We start from the raw sequence: 27,336 nt of genomic DNA on the forward strand, positions 1-27,336 counted from the left end.
TTACTCAAGTTCTCTTTCCCCATATGTTTCACACCCAGCTAGGTGTCTTTTGCTGAGGGTCTTGCTTCCACCATTGTTTAAAGGGCTCATATCAGATTCATCAACCTCTGGGTTATGGTCCCAGCACACTTCTGCTACAAAATTCTGGAAGGTTTTGAACAATCGGTAAATGGTCTCGCTTAACAAATGTGTCATACTGATATAGTGAAATTGTGGTTCTACTTTTGTGCTCTTCATGTTAGTGCATTTTTATAAGCATTTGTTTATGTGGGGGTAAGAAAAATAATGCCATTTGAGCATATGAATTACATGTATGCTTCTGATCTGGCCAATCATGAAGTTCCCTTTGATATTCACACACCATTGGTCCGTCACATATTTAGCCAATCCTAATGCGTGGTTGAATATAACGTCACAGCATTTTAATCTGAAAATGCAATCATTGTGCTCTCTTCATCTCCCTTGTTGCCCCTGTTGTGTGTCCTGAACTCTTCACTGTTCAAAAAGGTGAGCAGTAGAGTCCTTGAATATATAAATCCACCTAATGTGGGGACAGGCTGCATTTCGTGCTAACATGTGTAATGCACATTACATAAAGATCAAGTCTGATCTAATCCTTCTGTAATACATCAGTGTTGAATTTAATGCCCAGCAAAGTTACAGTGTAAACCCTTCAGAGACTCTTTCCGTGTGTTTTTGTGTATGTGTGTGTGGGTGTGTTTAAGTGCAGTAAGAGAGAAAGAACAGTGAGGTCATTGAGTTTGCTCCTTCCATCCATTGCTTGGACAGTAATATCAGAGATGGTGTCCATGGCAACAGCACCTTCTCCCTCTGAGGCTGTTTCAATGACAACACCGGTAGCTAAACAGAGGCGGCAAGGACAGACACAGGAAGAGAGAGAGAGAAAAAGAGAGAGTGACAGAGACAATCGAAATAAAAAAAGTGTTTGGATGTAGATAAAGTGAGAGTAAGGCGTAGAGAATATTTTGTAAGGTCAGACGACTTCATTTAATCAATAAATATTGGATACTGACCCAACATATTGAAGTGCATAGTTTTGTCCACTGTATTGACAGCTTGTCCACTTTAATTCTTGTGAAATGCACAGCAATATTATCTTTAAAGAGTGACAGCTAATACAATATTGGCTGTTGGGTAATGCTGATGTTGTTCAGGAGCAGACAATTCAGACAAGCAGTACAGATGATTACATGGTTAACATGTTACGTAATATTTTAGCCTTACGTTAATATTTTAGAGTTCAAAAGGTAATTCAAGAGTTTAACACTATTACTATTATGTAACATTTGTTACATAACAGTTAAACTTTTGAATTACTTTTTCTTTTGATCTCTTAAAATCAAGACGCTTTGTATAAAAAGGGTTGTAATTCTGACATAGTTCATGCTTTATGAATTCAACCTGAAATTTAAGCTTATAGTGGACACTTTTACCTCAAAGTCATTGTTCAATTTCAAAGCTAATATGTACTGAGTTAAAAACAGTAGAAGTGTGGCTATGTGTGTGTGTAAGTGGGAAAAAATGAGACAGAAAAACAGGTAAGTGATACCTGAGCTGTTGTGACTTGTTCATTCCATTTGACAAAGCTCTAAATAAATAAAAATGTCATGATGGGGGTTTAAATGCTTGTCTCTCCCTGTAAGGGGGTAAATGGACCAGACCATACTCCATCCAATAGGAGGCCAGAATGAGCAGTGACCTCTTTCAGTGTTCACACTTTGCAGCTCAACAAAAGGTTATGACCGACTAGGCCTCCTTTGCAACACAGTTTGTATGACAGATGACATGTGAAAGTGTGAGAGTGAGTATGCGTGGGAACTTCACAGATGGAATGAATGTGTGTATATACATTATTATACACTATATGTATAGGCACATAGTGTATGTATGTTATAGTACTATGGTGTTTGTGCATTTGTTTATTTATGTGTAAAGACAAGAAGGAGCATTTCAAGCAGTAATAGGCTATGCAAGAGGAAAGAGACTTTGTAAGGGAAGAAGATAGTTTAGGAAAACACAGGAACAGAGGTCATGTTAAAAAGGTTTATTTCAACAACTGTCTGAATTTTTCAGTTTGAAGTCTGTTTTCCCAAAAAAGTACAAAATAAAACAAGTACATCAAAGGATTAGAAATCACATCAATGAAAACAAAGACACATTGTGTTGTTTCTTTTATATCAATCCAAGCAATTTTTTTCATATATTTATACATACTCACTTAATTAGTCTGACAAACATTGAAACCTCTCAGTAGCTTTTATCTTTTTTACAATGATGTTTAACTTCTTTTTGTATTCCTTATGATTTTTTCTTTTTACAAAATACACCAATGCAGGCAGGGGAGTGTATGTGAATATGTTAGTGTGTGTGTGTGTCCATGTGTATATGTGTGTGTGTGTGAGTGAGATTACATGTCAGCGTGAGTATGTGTGTGTGCGGGTGAGGGAGTAAGAGGGGAATAGAGTGACAGCAACAAAGGGGTGGGGCTGCGAGGCAGGGGCGTGAGTGGACATTAGGGAATCGCTAGGCGGTGGCAGGAAGGGGATAGGAGCTTTAAGCTGGGGATTGTGTTCTTTTTTGCTGTGGCCGGGGCCAATCTGTGGCAGTGTTGCCGTTTGAAGACGGTAGTTTTGTGGTATGGTTTGTTGGACCAGTTGGCATGGTGGACGGGATGAAGAGCGGAACCGAGCTCTACCTCTCCTCGACTACGCTTCCTGTTTTTACATCATGTTATTCTGCAGCGAGTTTACCTCCGAGGAGTTCTCCTCGCCCAGGACCTTGTGGTTCTCATGTTTGGGGGTCAGGGAGTTGTGAATGTTCAGGGACTCGTCCTCCTTGGGTGGGGCCTTCACAGGGTCCTCCAGCTTGTTCTGGGCATTGGGATCATCCTAGGAGGGGGAGGGTTGGGGGGTAGAAAAGTTACAGTTAGACCCCCCCAGAGTGCCACCATCCCCTAGAACATCCCCCCCATTTACTTCTGTCCTCAACTAATGCTCATCAATGTCTTCTTATGGAAGACTGATCTGTCTGAACCCTGCACAGTCCCAAAATGTCCACTGTGGAACCTTCTAAAACATTCACTGCACTAAATTAACCTATCACCACCCTTGCCACACTTCAAAGAACCATGTGTGTGTACATCTTAGATGTTTGTAATGTAATTGCTTGTGACTTTTGTCACAATAATAAATTCTTATTTATCTTCCATATGTAATGTATTTACTATCGTAGATGCACCATAGGTATAGATGATAGATAGACTGTCCATTTGTAGAAAAATATGTATCAGCTATCCCTTTCAATATGCTCAATGTACACTGTAACCAAAAGTGGGCAGTTGCTTTGGCTACACAATTGTTATGGGCATAATCAGTATGCATAGTTTGCACATTTGTTTGACTGACTGGTCATCTGGGTGACTGAAGAGCACCCCACCCCCATCCCCTTCACAGCCCACCCAACAAAACAAGTACCCATCCAGGCATTCTGGGAAGCACATGCATAAAAGCCCTCTGGCACATGCATTATTGTAAACCCCCCATCCCAATTTATATCACTCATACAGTCCCCCCCCCTTCACCCCATCCTATTGTGAATGAAAACAATGAAACATGTTTTCAATCCACTCTCGCGTTATCACATACCAACATATTGTCTGTGGAACCACCATCATACATACCCTAACTGCTAGAGGATTAAAAAACAATGCATTAAGAGACAACTCTGATTTATTTCAGTTCCTTGGGTTTTCATTAATGTCAGAAGGAGGCATTGAATGGCCATTTTGTTGTATTTTTTCTTGGCTGGTTATCATCAGGTTATTATTGATGTTGCATGGCATCATTGAACCAACTGTTGAGCAGTGATGGATGTGTCTGTCTGCACTACTCACTACAAACTGACTGGAACATTCCCCCCTCCATACACACAGACACAAACAAAATAACAGAAAAACAGCAAAAGAATACACAAACTGTTACACTAATAAAAACATACACACACACACACAAATACACGTTCATTCACTTCCTACAGACTCTGAGGGTTGTGCCATTACAAACACAAACTGTAATGTTTGTTATTTCAATGGCACTTTAAAGGGGATGGTGAGAGCATTTACCCATTTGGCTGTTGGCCTAGATAGTAACTTCAGGCAGGACGTGGGGATATGTCACTTCCATGGTTACTGGGTAGGGGCCTTCTTTTCTTCCGTCAGCGTGAAACTGGAAAATGTGTGTTTTTGTTTGTTGTTGCTTTTCAGTGTATGGGGGTACGGGGTGAGAGAGACACTTGTGGGGACTTGTGGAGTGTGTTTGGAGGTTAACAGAGATATAGGGGGTGTTGAGATGAAGATGACACATGGACAATTCTTTGTATCCTTCCAGGTTAGGAGTGTTCCCGATACTGCTGTTGTTATGACTTAAAAGACTGATACAGTCAAAAAAAACAAGCCACCCCACAGTATATCGTGCATAATATGTATTTGTGTGCTTATTTCTGCCTGTCTTTGGTTTGTGGCCATGCCAGTGCAAATTAAAATAAAAAACTACCAGATGTCAAGGTGTGTGTGGGCACAGAACTGAACATGTATTTACCGTCTAGTGAAGGAAGGACACGAAGAGGCCAGGACGGGACATTACTGAGTCAAACAAGGTGTCACAGCAAGAGGGCCTCATTGCTCTACACTGGCAAGGCACAACACAGTATGGCTCAGCACAGCACAGCACGGCGCACTGGCCAGGAATGGACATTGAAAGGTACACAGGCACATTCCTGCTTCTCATTTCACATGTTGACATAGACAGGACATAACAGCAATACTGAAACATGTCAGAATTAGTAAGACATGCTGGTATAACCCATTTGATAGGTAAATACAGTGTATTGGTGTTAGGCTATGGTTCCAATTTTCATTCAGTGAATTCCTGGAGCTGATCCGCTATTTAGGGTGTTGATTGAAAACAAATTGAAATAATGTACAGCTCCACAATTTCTATTTATTTGATTCCTGGAATTGACTTACATTGGAGTTTAAATAGAGTGGAAAAAACGCAACCTATTTCGATTTTAGGAAAAGTATTAATGTTGACAGGAGATTGAGGGCATTCAGATGCAATCCATTGTGCTCAGTAGGATGGTCCATTAAATGCAGTATTCACAGAGGGTTATTTCTCTATTACTCTAAACATCTGTGTTTGTGTGCGTGTATTTATGTGTGTGTGTGTGTGTGTGTGTGGGGGGGAGCGTTATTGTATGTTTCATGGTCAAATGTTTTAGGTAATCCACATGCATGTATGTGGATGTGTGTGCTTGAATGTTTATGGGTGTGTGTATTTCCCTGCTTGGATGTAGGTGTATGCCTGTCTGCAGAGAGAGAGACAGTCTGAAAATAATTACCTGTTTTCAGACTTTCCTCTACTGCAGAGATTTTTCTTTGGTTAGGAGCTCCACTGGGATATTGTCAGTATCCTCTTTCTGGCACATGCAAAGGTCACAAATGGCCAGCTCCTGAATGCCACTAATGATGATTATTGAACTACTCAAACATGTATTTAATTAGCATAACTTATTTTTTTTACTGATCTTATCATAAAAGGATTTCCACTAGACTGTTTAAAATACCTCACCATTTACAAAACATTATATGAAAAAATAATCTATTGCGGTACTTACAGTTTCTTGGATCATCCTTTCCTACCAAGCTATGCATCTTGATCACTTTTTATTGATTTCATCCAAGATATACCTATTTAGTTTACTGACCATGTTGCCATGTTGGGGAATGGGAGGGAGGTGTGGATTGGTCTATTGAGTTCAGAGAGGGTGACTGACAGGGTCACAGTACAATGAGAGAGCCATTTGGGGGAGTGCAGGGGCAGGGGGCAGGGCCATTTGAGGGTGAGTTTTCTTACCTCACAGTCGGGCTCCTCTTTGGTCTTACATTCCCAGGTGTATCTGCTCATGGTTTTCTGAGGGGAGGGGGCAGGTGCAGAGGGTTATACGCCTCAAATATACATAAAATCCACAGAGTGGAGGCAGAGAGAGGGGGAGAGAGAGAGAGAGAGAGAGAGAGAGAGAGAGAGAGAGAGAGGTGGACAGAATAGACAGAATGTGAGAGATACAGAAAGAGATAGAAACAGACCAGTGAAACCATCTGGAATCCGAGAGAGAGAGAGGGAGAGAGAGAGAGAGAGAGAGAGAGAGAGAGAGAGAGAGAGAGAGAGAGAGAGAGAGAGAAACATAGAGTGTAAAAGAGAGAAGACAGAGAAGACTGATAGTAGCACCCAGTAGCAAGAGAGCTTCCTGAGGTGTGAGATAATACTCCCAGCTCACCGTGGCTCTACCCATATATGGATGTGGTGGACTTCCTTTAAGTAACCAGGACATTCTGTGACCATGGCTGGTCTGGTTATTTTTTATAGAATAGGCCGGAACAGGGATACAGTGGTGTTAGTTTGCCGTCGTTGGTATACCTAGTTCTTGGTTGTTCACTATAATGTTATTTTTAAATGTATTTACAGATGACTTCTACATTTGCAGTGTTGGTTAGGCATGCACAAATGTTAATATTAGTCATTTATTTTGGACTGTGGACACTGCTGGCTGTATGGCCAGGAATAAAAATTGGAACAGTATTTAACTTGTGGTGGTGGTGGTGGATATATTCTTGGAGGCTTTCGGAATGATTTTAATGGTATTTAATAGTTACTGTGGCAATGCATTGAGGCTTATGCATATAGATTGTTGCTGTGTACCTTCATTATTTCAGTATTTAGGATAAATTAAGTAGCTTGAGGATATGAGTTGTCCTTATGATATAAGAAAAAAACATAAAACCATACTGTAAGTAAACCACTGGCTGTATAATTCATTTTTTCACACACCTGAGTTAAACAAGGCCATTCTGTCTTGGTTTCACATCCATACTATTTGCTACAGATATGCTGGTAAGAAGCCTAATGTGAAAACGTATGACCTGAGCCAACACAGTACAATCCAGGTCAGTCAGATAAAAGTGAAATTGGATTAGGAGAAATTACAAAAGCTACCGACAGAGTTGCTAGAGGGTGGAACCACATAATACGTAGCTAATTCACACAGAATTAGTAAAAACCTGTATCAGGACGTGTTAGTGCTGGCACCAGCTCCAGCCTCTCATGCTTCCATAGTAGTGGTCTTTGCTTTCACTGGAGCTCCATAGCCACCTACAGGCAGCAACCAGGCACTACATCTCAGATGTTTATCCTGATTGTGTAGCCCCACCCATTTTCTTATGGCTACATTGGCTTTACCGTTTCATTCCCTTAGTTAAAGAATCCCTTCTCTTTCTGTCCCACAAACCTATCTATTCAAATTCAGGATAAACGAGTGAAACGGACATACATTTATATATATATATCAAAGCAAAGCAGTGGGGGCGCATGTAAGCTATAGAGCAGGCATGCAATGACATACCGATGCACAGGTAGTCGGAGGGAGATCAGATCAGGGAAGAAGGAGATGGGGGAGGTGGGTTACAGGGAGGGGCTTCAGGGTTCCTCTCACGTTTGGCCAGACCCCACCAGACCACAATACAATTTCAACTGGTCGCTCCAATGTCTTGTTTTTAGTCTTTTATTGAAGATGTTATGAGTGTGTGTGTGCGTTTATGTACCAATGACACCTTCAAATGGAATCAATAGTTAATAAACAAGAGAACTCAATAACCCACAAAATCTGGATACTTTACAGGCAGCTTGCAGCCTTGGTAACAGCCAGCGATGCCTCAGTAATGGTGTGTGTGATGTGTGTAAAGGTGCATATTTTATTGCTCAGTATGTCTATATTTCAGTTTGTCTGTCCGTCCTCCTGCTTTTTTCAGGGTTCACACCTGCTTCAAAATGAGAGTGAACACCAATTCACCCTCGTCTGCAACCCTCCTTTTTTGACCCCCAATGGGAAGAGACACTCATGCCCATGCGGAGGGGAAGGGGTAGAGAAGGGGTGAGAGAGAGACTAGAACCACGTTACCTGACAGATAATGTTATCATAGTAAGCCAAAGCACGGGCATGAGGGACGTTAGGAGGGGTGTCGCACAGTTTCCTTACATTTGGGTGGGAGCCCTCAGCGATGGTAGACAAGGAGAAATTATCATTGTGCTGCTCCGATGGAGGCCGGTACTTACTGCTGGGAATGGAAGGAGAGGACAAAAGAAAGAGAGAGGTGGAGGGGTGAAGGATGAAGAATAGGGGTGGCCGAGGCAGAGTAAAGAAGAAAGGAGAGAGAAAAGTGAAGTTGGGTAAGAGAAAGGTGACATGGGGTTGAGAGCAGGTTTTGGAGAAAAAAGGTAGATTGACAAGCAGATGGGAGAAATGGAAAGGACAAAAGGATAAAGAACAAGGGAAAGTGACATGTCGAGGATGATTGACAGAAGAGGAACAGAGGAGATACAGAACATATGAGATAGGTCACAACAAGAAACAGGACAACGGCACGTTTGTAGGAGAAGGGAGGATGAAAGTAGAAGGGGAAAAAAGCAAGAGGAACATTAGAGCAATTACAGTGCAGACCAACAGACATTTGGACAAACAGAAATACTGAGTATAGCCACGGATAAAAGCAACAACAAAATGCATCTCATATCCATCTTTTAGTAATAGTAGTGACTTAACTTTTTCCCCACATTTACAACTTAGTCAATTAGTGCAACAACAGACACCTCTGAAGGACAAAGCCCCCCCAAATCTCACCCAACCTATCAAAACCTTTTATTATATACCGTGTACCATTTCCCTTTTCTCAAACCCTTCATCTTCCTCCATCTTTCTAACCCCCACTCTCCCCACACACATACAGTTTTCTCATTCCATCCTATCCATAGTTAAAGAACCTCTGAATCTCTTAAACTCGTCAGTGGTGCCCATTCTCTTTGATCCTGATACAGCTCCAGGATTAAAATTTCATAAGCAGTGTGACAGGCCAATCAAAGATGCAATAATGATTAGGGGAGATGATAGGAATAGAGCAGCTGCCCATTAGCTCAGCACCAAAGTGCTTGGCTACTGAAGCCCTGTGCATGGGTGTGGAATTATTCAGTTACAAAATGATTGTGTGTGTCTGTCCAGTGTATAATGTAGTATGCTGACATCTGTACATTTGAATGTGTTTTGCAATGTGAAATGTGTTCCTGTTACATACTGTATATACTTGGCACATTAGATATAAAAGAGTGAAAGAGATAGATATATATATATAGAGAGAGTGCATGAGGATTAAGAAGTATGGTTTCTAAGTCACGGCACAGAGGCGTGACTCAGTAACAGTCTGGACCTCTGGCAGAACTCTCACCCCTTCTTAAGATTTATGGACATCCCTTCATCCCTCTGTATCTCCCTATCCCTCTCCCTCTCTCCCTCTCCCTCTCCCTCTCCCTCTCCCTCTCCCTCTCCCTCTCCCTCTCCCTCTCCCTACCCTAACCCTACCCCTAAACCCTTGTATTTCTCACCCTAACCCTACCCCTAAACCCTTGTATTTCTCTCTCCCTAATTCTGAATTTCTGTCATTGTCAAGGATGCAGACACCATCTTGACTGTGGCAAACACATTGTGCTTTCCACTACAATCACCCACAACTGAAGGAGGAGTGGGAGTCTCATGTATTCATGAGTCTGGTTAGCAGTGCCCAACACATACTACATGTGACATGCAACACATTCACTTATACACACACATAAACACACACACACACACAAACACGGTCCCTCATAAGCACACTCACATGAAAACACACACACACTAACGCTCTATTCAGTGTGTCACGCTGAGTTTTTCTCTCTGCAAAAGCTCTTTCCTATTCCTGCCGTCTCCCTCCTCCCCCTTTTTTGATCTCCCGTCGCTTGCACACTTGGTCCTCTTTCTGTCTTATAGTCCTCCTCCCCTTCCCTCTTCTACCCCTTTGTTTCATCCTGCCGTCTCTTACTCCTCCGCTGTATGCCCTTCCTCCTCCTCTTACATTTTTTGGACAATCACTTGATAGGGTGTGTAGTCTTTCCTCTTCTATGCTGTACATGCATACACCTCAGGTCGCACAGCTGTATGTAGGTCAACCCCGCCCCCCCCCTCCCTCCCGCCCGGCCTTGTTTCTCTCTATCCCCTCTTTTCTCCCCTCCCTGCATCCCTACTACTCTCCCCTCACCCCCGCTCCAGATCGCTCTGCCCTACTTTCAGCTGGAGCTGAAGCAGCAATGACATCACCCTTTTGCAGCAAGCGCATTAGCGCAACATTAACCGAGAGCGCCAATTTTCTCCACCATCTTCCTTATAATCTTTACCAAAGCAAGTCTGACACTATCCTCCCCGACCGAGAATAATGGTTAGTTGTAGATAACGGATTATGGATGCAGTCTGCATTAGCATTCACACGCTCACCCACTGCACTCATACATGGCTGCACTGTTGCTAGGCAAAGTGCTATGCAGGGGCAAAGCCACAGCAGCAGCATCTCTGTATACCACACACCATTCATTTTCTCCACCTCTCCTTCCTTTTCAATATATACTCCATCCATCCCTGGTTCTCTTTGCATTTTCATTTTTTTCTGTTTCCTCTCTCATCTATCTTGTTGTCTTGTTTTCCATCCGCTTGCACACTGTCAGCTCCCTTTCTCTTTTAGACTACCTCCTCCTTCTTTTCTGCATTCCTTCATTGTCTCCCCAGCTCATTTAATTTCCTCCCCCAGTCTGTCCTGATGCTCGCCTCGTCTCTTTGCCACCCATCCCCCCTTCCTCAATCCAATCCAGTTCCCCATTTCACTCTCATTCTCTCTATCCTGTATCTCTCTTTCTCTCCCTTGTTGTCAGTCCACTTGCTACCTCAACTTGAACTATCTTGGATTCTTCAACTTGACCCTTTTTGCTTTCTCAATCTCTTTAATTCCATTACGATCCTCAGTTTTCATTTTCTATCTATACACCTGATTCCCCCCATCGACTAAGGTTTCATATAGAATCATGGTTGGTAGCAGTGGCTGCTGTTTCCATATAAAATTATTTATTCAAATGAATCTGCAGCCTGAACGGTATTGAAAGGCAAGGTCACCCAGGTATCCGTTGAGAGTTAGTATTTGCTTTAAGTGCTTTGTGAGATTATGACAGTTAAACCATGAAAAAGATTCTGGACACCAACTCAGCAGACACACAGCCATTGTCTGACATCACAGTGTGGTGTATTACTGTGTACTTTACATAGTCGATTAATATCTTTATTCAATGTTTAATTGAAAATTAAATGTTTGTTGTTGTTGTTTCTTATGCTACGTAGTGCCATATCTGTTCATCCAACATATTTTAAGCCAAACTAAATCAAAGTTTTTATTTTAATGTGTATATAGGTTCTCATCAAACCACTCACACATATTGGTTACACAAATGCTGTAACTCTAGTGTGATTTCAGAGATTATTTAAACAGTTTTATAGAAGCAATTGGTTTGCTCTTAACCCCATCTGACTCCTCAAACATAGCAATATAATATCCAGAAAACACAACTAAGAACATTACACATGTGAAATTGTGGTCATTGTTAAATAACATAAAATGGAAAGTGCTTCACCAACAGTATATAATAGAACCTAGTTTCCCCCTCTGTTCTGTGTGTGTACTTTCTTATTCATGTATTGCTTTTCTTTCTAGATTAAATTGACCTGGTGCATTATATTTCCTCCTCTGAAACCTCACATATACCTTACATGTTTTACCCCTTTCCTGATCTTCCCTAAGACAGCTCACTCACCTGCGTGTGCGCAGCTTGTTGTTCTCGGTCTTAAGCACATGGAGCTTCTTGGCAAAGCAGACAATGATCATGAAGAGCAACAGAACCATGAGGGCTGATGCCCCGATGGCCAGACACATCACCTGGAACTCCGTGACCACAGACTCGCAGCGTGCCCCCTTGTGCCAGATGTAGTCCTGCACGTTACACCTGGGGACAGATGTGAGGTTGGAGACATGAACAAGGTGAAAGGAGAGGACATTTTGTTAGTTGTGCGATCGCTGACAAAAGGTATTGACAGACAGTACATCCTAAAGAAAAATACAGTTAATGGAGATGTGTGTGTAGTAGTTGAAGATTTATATATACAGTATATGTGTGCACTTGTTTGTGAGTGATTGTGTCATAAAGACACTAAAACCCCTCAATGTACTCCTTTAAAGACTTTGTCCAGTCAGACGATTTGAATAATACCTTAAATCTAAATTAATTTGCTCGAAAATCTCAGGAATGTTTTTTTCTGCATATCCTAAATCTATGAAATATGGGTCTGAAAACTGAAAATACGGAGTGGGATTTTTGAAAGGGTTTCCAAACTAGACTTCAGACGTGAATGTCTGCTGTGCTTTGTAGGTTATGCAGAGTGGAAACGTCAACTCTCCGTTGGAACCAGCATTCAAGACCTGCATCGTATAGTTGTCAGGCTTTAAGCATGGCTTCATATGGAGGATAATGCCATCACCCTGTCTGAAAATAAAACAAGAAGAAGACAAAGAGCCAAGGGCTGTTTTCCATCAATAAACTCACAGTCACATACACCCACATACAAACTCACGCAATCAAACACACACACGTGCAAACACACATTTTTGTCGCCATCTGAGTTCCAGACTCTCTTTGCTCCAGTTTGGCAGCGTGCAATGTCCGCCTGGAGACAAAATTGAGAGGCAGATGGCTTTGTCTGCTGATTCTGGCATCTAAATCCTTAAATCTATTTCACCGCTTAACAAGACTGGGACCCTATTAACAAAATCGATCTTACTGTTTAACATTAATTTAACAACAGGGTGGGAATGTGCTGTCATACATAATTTCTTCACAAGATCCAAATAATATCAACAGCATTTATCAAATTGTTTGAAAAAGCAGAAATGTCACATACGCATGCAGACAAGAGTGAGACCCAGAAACACACAGAGATGAATGTGCTATAATAAATGGAGGTGTGGACCTTTCACATTTAAATGTTCAATGTGAGTCAGCAATGGGTGTGACAGACTCTTGGTCTTTCACCCTGCTTCCTGTATCCTGTCTCTTTCGTGCCCAGGCTGAGCATGCCCGACAAGGGGCTCTGGGACAGGACCAAGGACCATACTCCATTAGGAGAAGGTGTGCCCAGACTACTGATGATGGCAAAGAGGTAAAAGGAAAAGAGTGGATAAGACATTTACAAAGGGACTTCAATGTGCTCTCCTTGAAAAGTGATCCCTATGTGTGTCAGTACAAAGAGGAGTTTTATGGAAGGCAGAGGGAGCCAGGGAGGGATAAAGGGAGGGAGAGACACACAGGGGTAGAGGATAAGGATGTCTGTTTGCCATGGTGACCCAGCTGAGCAGCACAAGAAGCAGATGCAGTGCTGACATGACATTCCATCACATGTACACACACACACGCGCACACACAAATCTCTCGACATTGGTGTTCATGCTCCGTCTTTGGCGATTTTATTACACCAACTGTCTCAAGACGTGTCTCTGTCATTGTTTCTGTCTCCCTCTCTCTCTGGTATGTAAAATGTCTTCCCATTTCACTTACATTTGACCGCTCCTTCTCTCTCTTCCCTCTCTCTTTCTTTCTATCTCTCTCTCTCCCCAGCTCCACTAAAAAGCCCATCCCCACAGGGCCTATTTTCAAAACATTATCATTGGTTAAGTCACTGAGGTTCACCACAAACCTCCAGTAACATCTTTAACTTATCAAATGGCAGAATTACCAGGGAACCTAAGCTCCATCACCAATACCCTCAATATTTACCTGATTAAGCCTGCAAAGTCTTTGGAGACACCAAATCTGTGAGAATCCTAAAGATATTCCACTTAAAGTTGGCAGAGTCAGAGGGAGCACAAAAGGAGCTGCCCCCTACTGGAAGGACCCCCTATAGTGCTCTGCAGGACTGATGAGGAGGGTTAGGATGGTAGAGTAGTATTAAGAGGTTTGACCCTTGTGTAATAGCGAGGGTAAGTGGATTTAGGGGCAAGGGTAAATGGGCAGGGTTAATGGGTTGATGGAGTGTTGGAGGATATTTATGTGAATAGGGTAACAAGGACGTGGGTGATGGGGCAAAGGGGGGAAGGGGGTGTCAGGGTAAGGGTGAGGTTTAGGGAGGGGGGGGGGTGAGAATTGATGAAAGGGGTCAGAAGTGGGAGTGGGGGATTCTGTGAGGTGGTTGTGTGTGTTGTTGTCTGTTTATTCTTTACTTTTCTATAACATGTCCATGGCTACACAAGGCTGCTGCTGGGTGTTCTAATTATATCAAGCTGCAACACACACACACACACAGAAACACAGTAAATGTGACCTGGCTCTGTTTCCATACTGGCAGGCTGGGTAAGTCCTGACTCATTCTCACACTCTCTCAGTTTCACCATTTCTTTCCGTGTTTTTTCCTTCTCTTTTCCTCCACTCCACCCTCCTCTTGTCTCTGTTAAACTCCTCTATATATTTTATTTCAGACTGTTGTCCTAAATCCTCCAGCTGTAATGGGAATGATTAAGGATGTTAGTGTTTTCAGGTCAGATTCATCACTGAAAAAATAGATATTGCAGATCAATGTAGAAAGATAGAATGATTTACATTAACCACTTAGAGACAGCATTCCTGACACAGATACAAAGATGTCTTGGAGATCATGCCATAATGTTTAGCAGCCAGAATGTCCAGGACACAGCCCCTTCCTATTTTCATATAAATCTCGTTTCAGATTGGTTCTTTTTAATATTGTTACACTACACTAAAACCCTGATAAACTAAATAACATAAACACATATATATACAGTATACACTGTCAGTATTCGTTTCAATCACAACCCAAAGTCCATCTTGTTCTGCAGGACAAGCAGCACTTTTAGGAGAGTGTTTTAAACTGAGGGCAAAGCCCTTCACATTCACCCTGCTGTAATTGAATTGGGCTGGAGCCTCTGTCTGCCACAAAACACACACACAAATTGGAATCCAGCTGTCCCAGAGCCCCATTGACCCATATTGCCTCTTTGCCCAGCAGTCAAACTGGACTTGGACTGTACATACACTCTGAATACGATTGACTCACACTAAAGCTTAATTTATACTTCGGTCGCGGACACTTTTGAAATGGTCGCCGACGGAAAAAAAAAGTGTCACTCAGGCTGCTGCATTTATACTTCGGCAAACAGTCGCCTGTGCTCAAGGTTCGCGTGACGTAAACAGAATCATTTTACCGTTACATTCATAGCTATGGTTACATTGTTAACGCTTTGTAGCCTAGGTGATCAATCGGAGAAACTGACCATTTTAATTTTTCACTATGTGACGACATCCGCGCCAGTAGAAATTTCTCCTGGTAGGCGACACTTCTAAGTGACGGTTAAGCCCAATTTATACTTAGGTCGCAGACACTTTTGAAAAGGTCGCAGACAGAAATGGCGTCACGGTTGACACTTTTAACCGTCGCTTGAAAGTGTCGCCTACCAGGAGAAATTTCTACTGGCGCTGATGTCGTCACATAGTGTCGCGCAAGTATGATTGGCTAGATAGACGGCACGCGTCGTTGATTTCATTGTTTTGAATTTTCAGTGAACGCTCAACAGCTGTTTAAGATGGAAGGAATAAAGGAGAGATTGGCGGAGCAAGTTAGAACATATCCACACCTTTATAATGCCTCTCAAAATTAGCTACAGCCATTTTCTCGATCGATCACCTAGGCTACAAAGCGTAAACAATGTAACCATAGCTATGAATGTAACGGTAAAATGATTCTGTTTACGTCACGCGAACCTTGAGCACAGGCAACTGTTTGCCGAAGTATAAATGCAGCAGCCTGAGCGACACTTTTTTTTTTCGTCGGCGACCATTTCAAAAGTGTCGGCGACATAAGTATAAATTGGGCTTTAAAAGTGTCGACCGAGACGTCAATTCTGTCGGCGACCTTTTCAAAAGTGTCTGCGACCTAAGTATAAATTGGGCTTAAGGAAACTGCCTTTCCATGTATCTAGAGCTCAATGACGTATAAATTCATATGGGTACAGTGGTATTGCTCTCAGCTTCCCCAACACTCAGGCATGTTGATCACCACCACAGATCACCACTCTTTACTGCCCACACAGACTAATGATGATTGGAGGCTAGAAGGATGAGGAGAGGTAACACTATAAAGTCATGATTAGGACCTTGTGTATGACATTCTGCACCATATGTAGTGGGAATGAGATATGGCTATGCCATAAAGTAACAGTCATGGAGATGGAGCTTATAACAAAAGCAAGACTGGGAACAGTTTGTGTGTGTGTGTATGTGTGGAGGGCTGGTTGGCTGAACATTGATTTTCAATGTATTATTTTCAATATGTGTTTGAGTTGTGATTTAAAAAATCACAATTTACCAGAAAATGCTGCTGTATTGGGTGTTGCTGGGCAAAGATGGGGCTTGAAGGTTCAAAATAGAGTGTAGAAACAGGACTTGAGTACTAAAGACTGGTTATGACTGGTTTAGATATGTCCATTTTGCAGAAGTCTCTCCTTTATCTCAGAATCATATATCTCATCCTCAAACGAGCTTCCTCGAGCCTTTGTTACACTGTCTGACCTATAAAAAGGGCATCTGCTGAGCCTCAGAGATATGTCAGAAAATCGTTGAGTGTATGTCTTTGTTTGCAAGCATCTATAAAAACACATTGTGATCTTCAATCATTTGGTCTTAGTTTCACTGTTGTACCTGAATGTACCAGGTAGTGTTCTTTCCACCACAGAGTGAGCGCACCCATCTGTGTGTGAGTGTTCCTGCCCCACAGATAATTACGTTGGCATGGCAACCTTTTCTGTAGGATATGTCTGCGCCAGCTCACTTCCCATCATCTTCATCTGTGCCAGTCAGAAGAGCAATGACCAACCAGAGACTAACTGCCGTACATACATAATCCATGCAGATGTTCGGTAATGTGGGTCATCTCCCTCTTGACTGGTAATTTTTATGTATTGGAGAAAAGAAACATTTTGGCATATATCTGCATAACAAGCTTGATTTCTCAATAGGTTTTTATACCATTGTTAAATTGATGAGATAAGGATCAATTTGTGCGTATCATTTATTTATTAGGCTTCATTATGTTTCAACTGCTAATTAAAAATGGATTCAAACTGTAAAAGGGGTCTGTAAAAGCATAAGTGTTGCTGCCTGTAACATCTATTCCCAACCAAATATCTCACTCCCTCCCTTCCCCCATTGGATGTCATAGCTTTTACCCATGTTAAAACTGTCCCTTTTCATTTCTTGTCATGGTAACCTTTGTCAACATGTGTCCACTACATAAATGCAATTTGAGAAACCATGTGAGCAAAGTGTGGTTGTGGCTTGAATCTGGACTGTCTAAATGTATTGAATTCAATTGAACAAAAAAGTATATAAATGCACCTGATCTTCAGTCTCTACCTACATGCATTACTACCATTCGGAACTTTAGTCATCTGTACCTTGATTAACTATTAGTGATGAGGTCTGTGCACCCATAAAACGGGACAGTATAGCCTTCAAGTGTAGGCAGAAGCACACTACTCACATGGTGTATACAAATATTTATTTAGTATACAAGTATGGTTATGTTTGTTGGTCAAAAACTGTGTGTGTGTGCGTGCATATGTGGTTCATGTCATTGCATGACTCATAACTCTTACTGCTCCAGAACGAATTCCTCACAATGACCTGGCAAAACATAGGAAGTTTCCTCATGAAGTTGCCTTGTAAATATTCCAGGAACACATGGGATTCTATTCCAAATGGGAATAAATTGCTCCACATGTGGTCACTTGATCTTAAAATGCCGTAAATTTGAAAAACTGAGATCTGAAACCGTTGCTCCTGTTGCTAGTCTTCCATAAAATATTAAAGGGTGTATTTTGCATTTTTCAGAAGGTGGCAGAAGAAAAACATCATGAATGTATGTGTGTGTGTGTCTGTGTGTGTGTGATAACACCTACCTGCAGAAGACTCCCATGCCTTCCAGCAAGTAACACTGACCCCCGTTGAAGCAATAGCTCGGAGCCAAGGTGTCGCACGGTGAGCGGCAGGTACCGTTCTGCTTCACATAGCCCACGCGGCAGCCACCTACTCCGTCCGAGCCGTCCACTGACTGGACTGCAGGGCGACCAGGGGCAGAGGCACCCCCGCTCAGAAGAGCCTCATCTGGAGTTAAGGAGCCAGAGCTGGGGTCCCTTGGCTTGGAGCGGGATGGAGTGCCGGCAGAGAGCCTCAGATCTTCGTCGCCATCGTAGGTGTCAGTAGTAGTGCTGTAGGAGTATTCATCAGCTGTGGGCGAGACGCCGTCTTCGTAGGGTGTGAGGTAGTCATAGTTGTCAGGCATAGCCCATGAGGTGGAATCCCCACCCTGCAGCTCATGGGCTAGCGGAGATGGAGATGGAGAGGGAAGGTCCAGGGCGCGGCCTCGGGAGGCATGGTCGAAGAAGTCCACGGTCAGGACGTCTGGGTGTGCGGGGTTGCCGGCAGACGAGTGTGGGGCAGAAGTGGTGGTGAAGCGGTCCAGGTCAAGGACGCGGTCCAGGTCCTTGGCATTGAGCCAGGGAACCTCAGCTTGCGGGAGATGTTCTTCTTCTTCCTCCTCCTCTTCTCCCTCACTCTCCTGGCCACGAGTGTTGCCGGGCAACAGGAGCTCTGTCTCAGCCGAATCTGGGCTTATTTGTGGTGGGGCTGCCACACCTTCCTCCACAGTTGGCTCCACCCCTTCTCCCAGCATGCCACTACCCTGCTCCTGCTCCCAGGCCCGAGGGGTACGGCCTGCCCTCTGGGTCACCGGGACAACGGGACTAGCCGGGCCGCTGGTGCCTGCTGCCTCTACAACATTGTTGATTTTGGCCACCTCCTCCATTATCGGGGATGTCATATTTGATGTGGTGTCAAACTCTGTGGCATTTACCCCCACAGCATTCCCTGCAAACACATAGGAAACATGTATGATGGACCTGCTCATGTCAAAACCACATACAGTCTTCGGTCATCAGATCCAAATTGACACCTAAACAGAAATATACACCTGTACTACTCACATGAGGGCACAGCATGTCACTGATGGGTCCTAATAGCAAAACAGTTGTCAAACTAATATTTTGTGCTTAAATAAACTACCAACAGTGAACCAATCAAGTTCAATCCCACTTTCTGTGGTATATGGCACCAACACATGTGGAACTCAAAGTCAACAGCGCCAGTAAATGATCTAACAGGCAGTGACTATTTTCAGGGAGTTTTCAAACATGCTCTGGTGTGGTCATCACCCTAATGCTAAACTACACAAACAAATTAAACTAAAACGGGACTAGACATTGATCTATCCTACGGTCAATTACTTCATCAAAGTGTGTGCTTGTGATTCCTTTAAAAAGCTGCTTTGGCAGTCTCCCTGAGTCTACTTGGATTAAGTGTAATAATTTACTAATGTACTTGAATGGCAAGGATCTGGGATTAAGGATTAGGGGGTTGGGATTTAGGTCCAGGGGGGTTCTCAATGGGGAGAGGTAGCGATCTGGATGATAGATGGGGACCGTCTTAACCAGAGCCTGATAAGGTGGAACTTATTTTAGAGAAATTAAAGGTCAGAAAATTTACTTAAGTACATTTCTGATTAAAAGTAGGAACATCTCACTGTCATTGTAATTCCCAAGATTGATATCTCAATGCTATAACAATGTCTTCTATGTAATCGAAACACTGAGATTTTAGATGTTTTTACATTATGAGAAACTAAAATCCATCATTGTGTCAATACTAAATACCATTACAATCTTGCTTACGTCTTAGCTGAATAATTATGTCATTGATGAGGTGATGTCTGGAATTCTAAGAAAAACATTCACACCCTCACAATATAAACCCAAATGATATGTGCAACACTGTTTGTTTCATATTCTTATCATTAGCAATATGTATCATTTTAATAAATATCTTGCCATAGGTAGTTTAGGTGACGTCACATGAATAGAGGGGAGATTGACAGGTTGAAGCAGGCAAAGTCACCAAAACTGGGTCTTTTTAAGAGCAGGGTGAATTTGAGGTTAATCCATAGAGCAGGGAGTATCAAGCTGAGCCAGCCAACTTCTTCCAAAACTACACTCTAACAAGCTTACAGACAACTTTACTGTGCTGTGAATGGTATACACACACAAACACACACACGATGATACCCATCCCATCACTCACATGCACACAGACAATCCCAACGGCTCTATGACATAGAAAGACAAGAGACATGAAAATGCACACGCACACCTACAAAAACAAACACGCTCACGCATCCCAGATTTAGCAATCAAGCATTCCACAATCAATCATTCCCTCATTAAGTGACAGATTCTCTGGCAAACAGGCTTGGGTGCCTGTGGTTGAGCTCCCCTGGGTAGCTTCCTCATCAGACAGACAGCTCCTACACTAATGAGACACTTTAAACACAGTATCAAATGTTGTCTAACAATCACGCTGAAAGAATTGCATGTCTGTAGCTAAACGCTTACAAAATAACTAGAGTGAAGAAAGCCTTAGAAGGTCAAACATTTACCTCAGGGAATTTCTTTCAGTTTCCTTCCAAAATAAAAGGAAAAAGAGCAGGAAAAGGAAACTCTTCGGGAGAACACAATTTTCAAAGGAATCTTTCACTCTTATGGAAACACAGGTACACACAAACACACACTTGGGGGAATGCAAATGCTGTTCTTGAGGAGAGCTAGATCTTAGAGGCAGTAGTATATCTGTTCGCCAGAGTGCTTCACTGCTTTTCTGAAGTGAGTTTCAATTAACAATGTCTCCTTTTCACCATAAACCTTGTTAGCCTGATTTGATTAACAGGAAGTTGATGGGCTGCTGATTGAGGTGCGTGTTTACAACTGACCTGTTTAATAGAGAAACGTCTAAAAAAGTGAACCAGCAGCTTTTTCTCTCACGAGCACACAGCTCATTATCACAGTGTCCTATCATCTGACCAGATGCACAAATAGAGGCTTTTGATTCAATAAGGGTAATTGAAGTAATCCTCTCAGTTATAGGCATAAAGACATCTGCAAAGAGTAAAAAAGGGACTGCCAAAATGTGTGTTCTTTAATATGGAACTAGAAGGAATGGACATTTTTCTTTGAGCCATCATTTTTTAAAGTCACTTTAAGAAAAGAAAATATTTCTGTTAATTGATCTGGTCTTCTAGCCTTGCTACAGTGGGAATCTGTAGGCATTACCATACCGTGACCAGGTCAAGTCTGGTGTTATCTGTGTTTTGATGTTATCTAAGCCCTGGACTTTTTGGGGCCCTAACCCACTGCCATCATCACCAGGACTGTCAACTCTTTGTCCTCTGTCCCTATCTCAGTAGGTCAGACGGTGTTACGTAAGAGAGCCCCTTAACTCCAAGGACGAGGTGGTGGGGGTTTTGTGTCTGTGTTTTTTTTGTGTTTTTGCCATTGTCTTTCTATCTGTATTTCCTGTCATTCAGAAATACAGAAAAAATCACATATAATTTACAGAAAAAGTACTGTAATTTAATCTTCTTTTTTTTTACAGAGGGGGGGGGGGTGTTTAGTTAATTGGGGTAGCTAGCAGCCCCCGTGGTGGCAAGCGTGGGTGGCGGTAATAAGAAGTGTTCAGTGTTGCCAGGGACAACAATTGGCTAGCTAGCGTTGGCTAGCCGCAGGGCCCTCGCTTTTGTTCCCTGATTACTATAGGATGCGGTTAGAGGCGTCCAAATGAGACTGGAGATTTTGACTGGATGTGACAGACAGTAAAGAGGATGAAGATTGGTTCGACAGGTTTGCCGCCTTTCGCGTCCCCGTCCCCCCCAGACGTAGTCTGCTGACCCAGACTGGAAATAAAGGTTGCAAGTCCGGAGTTGAAATGGGTCGATATTGAGACAAAACGCAACCCAACTGGTTTCAACTGCAAGTAAGGTTGCGTCACTACATCCTTCATTAGTACCGCTACCTCACATGAGGTGGAGGGGGGATTTTTACATTTGAACAATACTCATTTGCGTTTATTTGGATTGAGATACCAATCAAGTCCCAAGTCACCCCCAATACAAACACACGCTCACGCAAGGCCACCATGAATATTACATGAGAATTTTTTTATCTTCGCTCAATACCACTCATCAATATCTATGTAAGTAGAAATGCACAAGTCTGCATTCAGCTTTAATTGAATAGCTCTGCATTGATTTCCACCTCTCTCTCTCTCGTTCTCTCAGTCACTCTCTCTCCTACTCTTTTTCTCTCTCCCGCTGTCCCTCATCCTTCGATCACACAAATCCTTTCATTTCTGCACTCAACAGGTGGCAGGCTGGAGGAGGGATGTGTTGCCATGGGAACAGACTCACCCTCACTGTGCAGTGCGTTGAGCAACGTTCAAAAAAGATCTGCATCACAAGCCACCACAAATACAATACATGCACTAGCACAGCAACGCAATATAGTACAGTACACAGTGTATAATACTGTGCGACCAAGAATGTATTCGCTTCTTAGTCGTGAAGACCGGTGTGTTTTTTGTGCTCTATTTTAGGTTAAACAGTTTGTAGATTTTAGGTATGTTTGCTTTCAGTATGTGTTTGGGTGTATTTGTGTGTTTGCATGTGTTCGTGTGACTTGTACGGGAATGAGGTTGGTCTATGTGTGCGTGTGGTAATTGCACCATGATGTGGCAGTGTCTATGCATACACACACATCCTATTTACCTCCCCCCTTAGTCCAGATTGTTTTAAGTAATTAGACTGTTTAAAAACCCCAGGTGGGGGAAAAGAAGGGTGGGGGTTGATTCGATTAACTCCAAGCTTCTCAAAGGCATCCCAAATGACGGAGTAGATCACACAGGCCAAATGAATGCAGCCATCTGTAATCTTTTTATGTGATACGTCTTTCTTTCTCTTTCTTTCTTTAGAAGGATATACTGTGGTGGATCTCTCTAACAGGGGGGGGGGGGTGATGCTAATATGACATGATTCAACAAAGGAAACATAGTGAGGGAGTCGGGCTAGTAATCTGAAGGTTGCCAGTTCGATTCCCGGCCGTGCCAAATGACGTTGTGTCCTTGGGCAAGGCACTTCACCCTACTTGCCTCAGGGGGAATGTCCCTGTACTTACTGTAAGTCGCTCTGGATAAGAGCGTCTGCTAAATGACTAAATGTAAATGTAAAATGCATGCAGAGCACTGTTTGCTCTAGAGGAGAAGACAAGACATGTGCTGATATCAGTGTGGGTGCTTGGAGATAAATATGAACTCAATGACACAACAGGAGTAGGCACAGGCACGAGCGCAGGTGCAGATGCTGGAAAACACAAAATAGACACATTTTACACATCCTGCTTTTACATTTCTTTGTATAAGAAATTTAAAATGTGTTCCTATTTCGTTAAGCAAGCACTGCAGCACATTCCGCAGATGTACGAACACACACCCACCAAGGTTGTGCTAAAAGGTTTACAGACACACACACAGACTTCCAAAGAACTGGCCAGGTCAAGTCAATAGAAACATATGCAAATAGGGCATTTTCATGCAAGGCGCCGGCCTGCCCATCGGGAGCAACTTGGGGTTTAGAGTCTTGCTCAAAGATACTTTGGCACATGACCTAGGAGGAGTCGGGGATCGAACTTCCAACCTTGCGATTAACAGACAACCCTCTCTACCCCCTGAGCCACAGCCGCCCCTTTATCTCTTAATGGTGACAGCCTCCTATGTAGTGTTTAAATATTAGTCAATATTCTCATATTGATTTTTAGTCTTTACCACTTTTAGCTATCCCATATGTCTTTATAAACATAAGACGGACAACATCTCTGTTATTATGCAAAATTCTAAAAGTGTTTTTTTCCAAAACTGCTATAAAAAGGCTAGGGGATTTGGCTTGAAGATTAACACACTGCACATCGAAGATAATCTGTCAGCAGCAGATGTGTGTCAGCAGGCCAGAGAGGAGAGAGGGAGAGAGAAAGAGACAGAGGCAGACTGCTCGCTGGGGGGGGGACACATAAATCCTAGAGATGTATGTGGATGAGCCTTGACCACCATTACCTTCTCCATCACCCACTCTGCCCCTCCCCCCTATAAACCAAGATGGGGGAAGGGAGAGTCAATCTCCTGGTTTTACAGTCTACATGTACCAAGGGAATGAATATCGAAAATGGCGATGAAGAGATATTTCAAAATGTAATCCCTAATGCATTATTTTTAAATTTATTTTGTTATCGTTGTTAGAGCTCCCTCTGTGTTCACTGCATGTATTCACAGATGTAGAGTAGGGTGCCGATGCCACAGTCTGTCAGTGATGCGAAGAACTCGAGGGGGTGAGGGAGGGGTCTGGTTGAATTTGATTTAACACCTCAGAAGAAGAATCTCTGATGCACTAGCGCTTAAAATGGTCAACCTCGTTCAATATTCAACAAGATCAAATTCAGCATTTGAAAATGTTGCATTTGGACATTTTGAAGCCAATTACGCGTATGGTGTATAACGAAGGCCTTCGTGCGTTTTCCTGTTGTAGCATGAGAAAGAAAGGGCCCTCTTTTTACCGGTTCGACAGCAGCGCACTAAATAGACTGCTCGTCGACAGTGGCGCAAAATCTCCAGTGGTTGAAGGACATACTGTTTAACTGTCACTCATGGACTGGTATCGTGTAGCCTGTCGCGCATCCCTAAGACACCAGGATAGGCCTACTCCATGTCCTACCTTGGACGTTGTCCATCCAGTATCTAAGCTGGTGTGATGATCAAATGTATTAGGGTAATGATCTGGCCACCAATTCGTGCTTGTGCATATGAGATAGGCTATATTAACGCCATAATGGAATGTTTATTCTAACGATTTTCATACTAATAATATGGCCTAACTGTTTAGATGTAGAACAATGTGGATGCAACTGTGATTTTTGTTGTAGACATTGCTGAAACAACGAATCTTCGGTGTGAGATTGAGGCTTTTCGTATTGCATAAAGCCTAGTCGTTGTGTATCAGAATGTCCGTTCAGATTGGTTCATGAATTATTTAACAGGGACCCCGACCGTAATCCTGTCTTTGTGTCGACTGTCTCCATCATTGCCATAGTGACAGAAGTAGCCTCAAGGGAGCGACTTTACTGCATCGGCTCGCCACAATTACCCAGTAACACCGAAATGAGAGTGGGTCAATGTTGAGAGCAAAATTATGCCACACAGCTCCCCCAAATCAAATTTGGACACTTAATTTGGAGCCTTATTTCTTGGCGTCAAACCGACGCTCAAAAGTAGATAATCCAAGAACCTAAAACTGAACACCAACATGGCAAAAATATTGCATTGTGCGTTGCGGAAAGATATATTAATAAAAAGTGCTTTCTGACAACAGCTAAAGTCGTCTGTAACCTACATAAAAGCACCGCGAACGAGCCCTTTTGTTGTGGAGTGTTTCAATAGTCTTGCATTATCTGTTTTAAGTCATGTGTATTAACAAAAGCAGATATTTTTTTATTAAAAAGAACGAATTGTAGGCAGATTTCTTACCATCTACTAGCGGAATGAAATGTAGAACCAAGACGCATGACAGCATCAGTAGCCTCGAGCATCCCGTGCAAAACCTAGTCTCCTTTCCGTGCATGTTTGTGTGTAATAATACAGCTAAAATCAGATGAAAATCCCTCAGCAAATTAAGTCTTCAAAGTGGGAAATAATCCAGATATAAAGAATCGCTTGATCCCTTATCCACGTTTAGACTCCAGTCTCCCTGCGCTTCTCCATAGTCGCTTCGTCTTCAGTCGTCTGCTAGTTTAGCCTACTTCTAACCCGTCTTCAATTAACCACAGTTCAGTCGTTTACGGTTTCATTGCCACCGAGTAACAATCAGAGAAACACCTCGCACGCTTAAAGATGGACGTTCGGTATAGCAGCTGGATCGAACGCGAGCAGACGTCGTTTTTTTTTTTTTTTTTGGAGAGGAAGGTCACTAGCATGTAGAGCGATTGAGAACGCTCCTAGAATGTGATGCGATCAGTACCGTTCTCATCTGAGAAGAGAAGAGGATGCATGCCTACCCCCTCACACCGCCCCCTCCTCTCTCCTCTTCTCAAAGCTTTTTCCTTTTCAATAATTAGTCAATTTAGACGGTTGAATCTTGCAATTGCCCACTGTGTCTGGGTGATTAATGTAATAATAATTAAAACAAATATTACATGACACAAAACTGCCACAAGGCTGTCTTTTCAAACGGTGTGTGTGTGTGTGTGTGCGCGCGCGCGTGCGGGGGCGTTAAATGGCGACAATTTTCCAATGATAAGATGGATGCCTTCAGAGTCTGCGAAAAGTTGTAACACAGTTAGGCCTATTAAATGCTGTAAGCTGAGGTCTTGTCATGGCAAACTGAGGAACGGTGTCCAGATAACCGTACAACTCAACAGTGCCTAATGTTAAATGCTGTAGTAAAAAAAAGAAGTGATTTTGGTCATGCTGTGATGGAACCAACAAAAGGAAAGAGGGAGTGGGGCGGGGGCGTGAGAGAGACTCCTCGGGATGCTGATGAATGCACGATGGCCGACTATGGGGGTCGCATTCATTCATCTGCAATAGACCCATTGCGAGCGAGAGGAGGCCCCAGTAACGTATACGCCTGTTGCCGGCTACAGGTTGTGGTGTGTGTGTGTGTGTGTGTGCGTGTATGTGTGTGTGTAAACAAATGCAAAGTAGGTCAAGTAGTGATTCGTAATGTGTAAGAATTAAATTATTATAAGCCCTTATTTTAAACTATAACACCAATACTGCTTGAGTCCGGCATAAATTACCTACTAGTTTTTAGGGTGTTTTCATGTTTTTGGATGGACATTCGTAGGATTCACCCATTCAGCATTGAATAATCACTTAAAATGACCCCATATGTACATCCTTTACAGTCTAATGTTCAAGTTTTTGTCATGTGTGCTTGTATGAAAAAAAAAAGTTTGAGAGGAGACTGAGTGAGAGAGAAAGAGAGAGGTTGCAGAAAGGTGCAACCCCCTCCTCTCCTCTGGGGGGTAGCAGACAGTTCCAGCAGACAAAGGATCGTTGATTGGGCCACTTCTCTTTACCCTAGACTCAAAAGGACCCTGACAAAGTCTATATTTCTCTCTTTCTTTCTCTCTCTCTCTCTCTCTCTCTCTCTCTCTCTCTCTCTCTCTCTCTCTCTCTCTCTCTCTCTCTCTCTCTCTCTCTCTCTCTCTCTCTCTCTCTCTCTCTCTCTCTCTCTCTCTCTCTCTCTCTCTCTCTCTCTCTCTCTCTCTCTCTCTCTCTCTCTCTCTCTCTCTTTCTCTCTCTCTCTCTCTCTCTT

At 42.8% G+C, this 27,336-nt stretch overlaps 1 protein-coding gene across 8 annotated transcripts; it reads right to left on the bottom strand.

Moving 5' to 3' along the window:
* Positions 1 to 2,050: 2,050 nt before the first annotated feature.
* Positions 2,051 to 26,126, bottom strand: cspg5a (chondroitin sulfate proteoglycan 5a). 8 transcript variants are annotated; one of them, XM_062465509.1, is made up of 7 exons: positions 25,545 to 26,126; positions 17,996 to 18,962; positions 11,790 to 11,978; positions 8,110 to 8,188; positions 5,934 to 5,990; positions 4,142 to 4,244; positions 2,780 to 2,909 (listed from the first exon to the last, which is right to left on the bottom strand). In XM_062465509.1, the coding sequence occupies exons 1-6, from the start codon at positions 25,636 to 25,638 to the stop codon at positions 4,158 to 4,160; spliced, it is 1,473 nt and encodes a 490-aa protein (XP_062321493.1). In that variant the 5' UTR covers positions 25,639 to 26,126; the 3' UTR covers positions 2,780 to 2,909; positions 4,142 to 4,157. The 8 variants fall into 8 exon arrangements, with proteins under 8 accessions (XP_062321490.1, XP_062321489.1, XP_062321492.1 ...); XM_062465506.1 differs by lacking the exon at positions 4,142 to 4,244 and having other exon boundaries at positions 2,051 to 2,909; positions 8,110 to 8,185; XM_062465505.1 differs by lacking the exon at positions 4,142 to 4,244 and having other exon boundaries at positions 2,051 to 2,909.
* Positions 26,127 to 27,336: the final 1,210 nt, after the last annotated feature.

This window comes from Osmerus eperlanus, chromosome 7 (genome assembly GCF_963692335.1).
Source record: "Osmerus eperlanus chromosome 7, fOsmEpe2.1, whole genome shotgun sequence".
NCBI classification, from domain to species: domain Eukaryota; kingdom Metazoa; phylum Chordata; class Actinopteri; order Osmeriformes; family Osmeridae; genus Osmerus; species Osmerus eperlanus.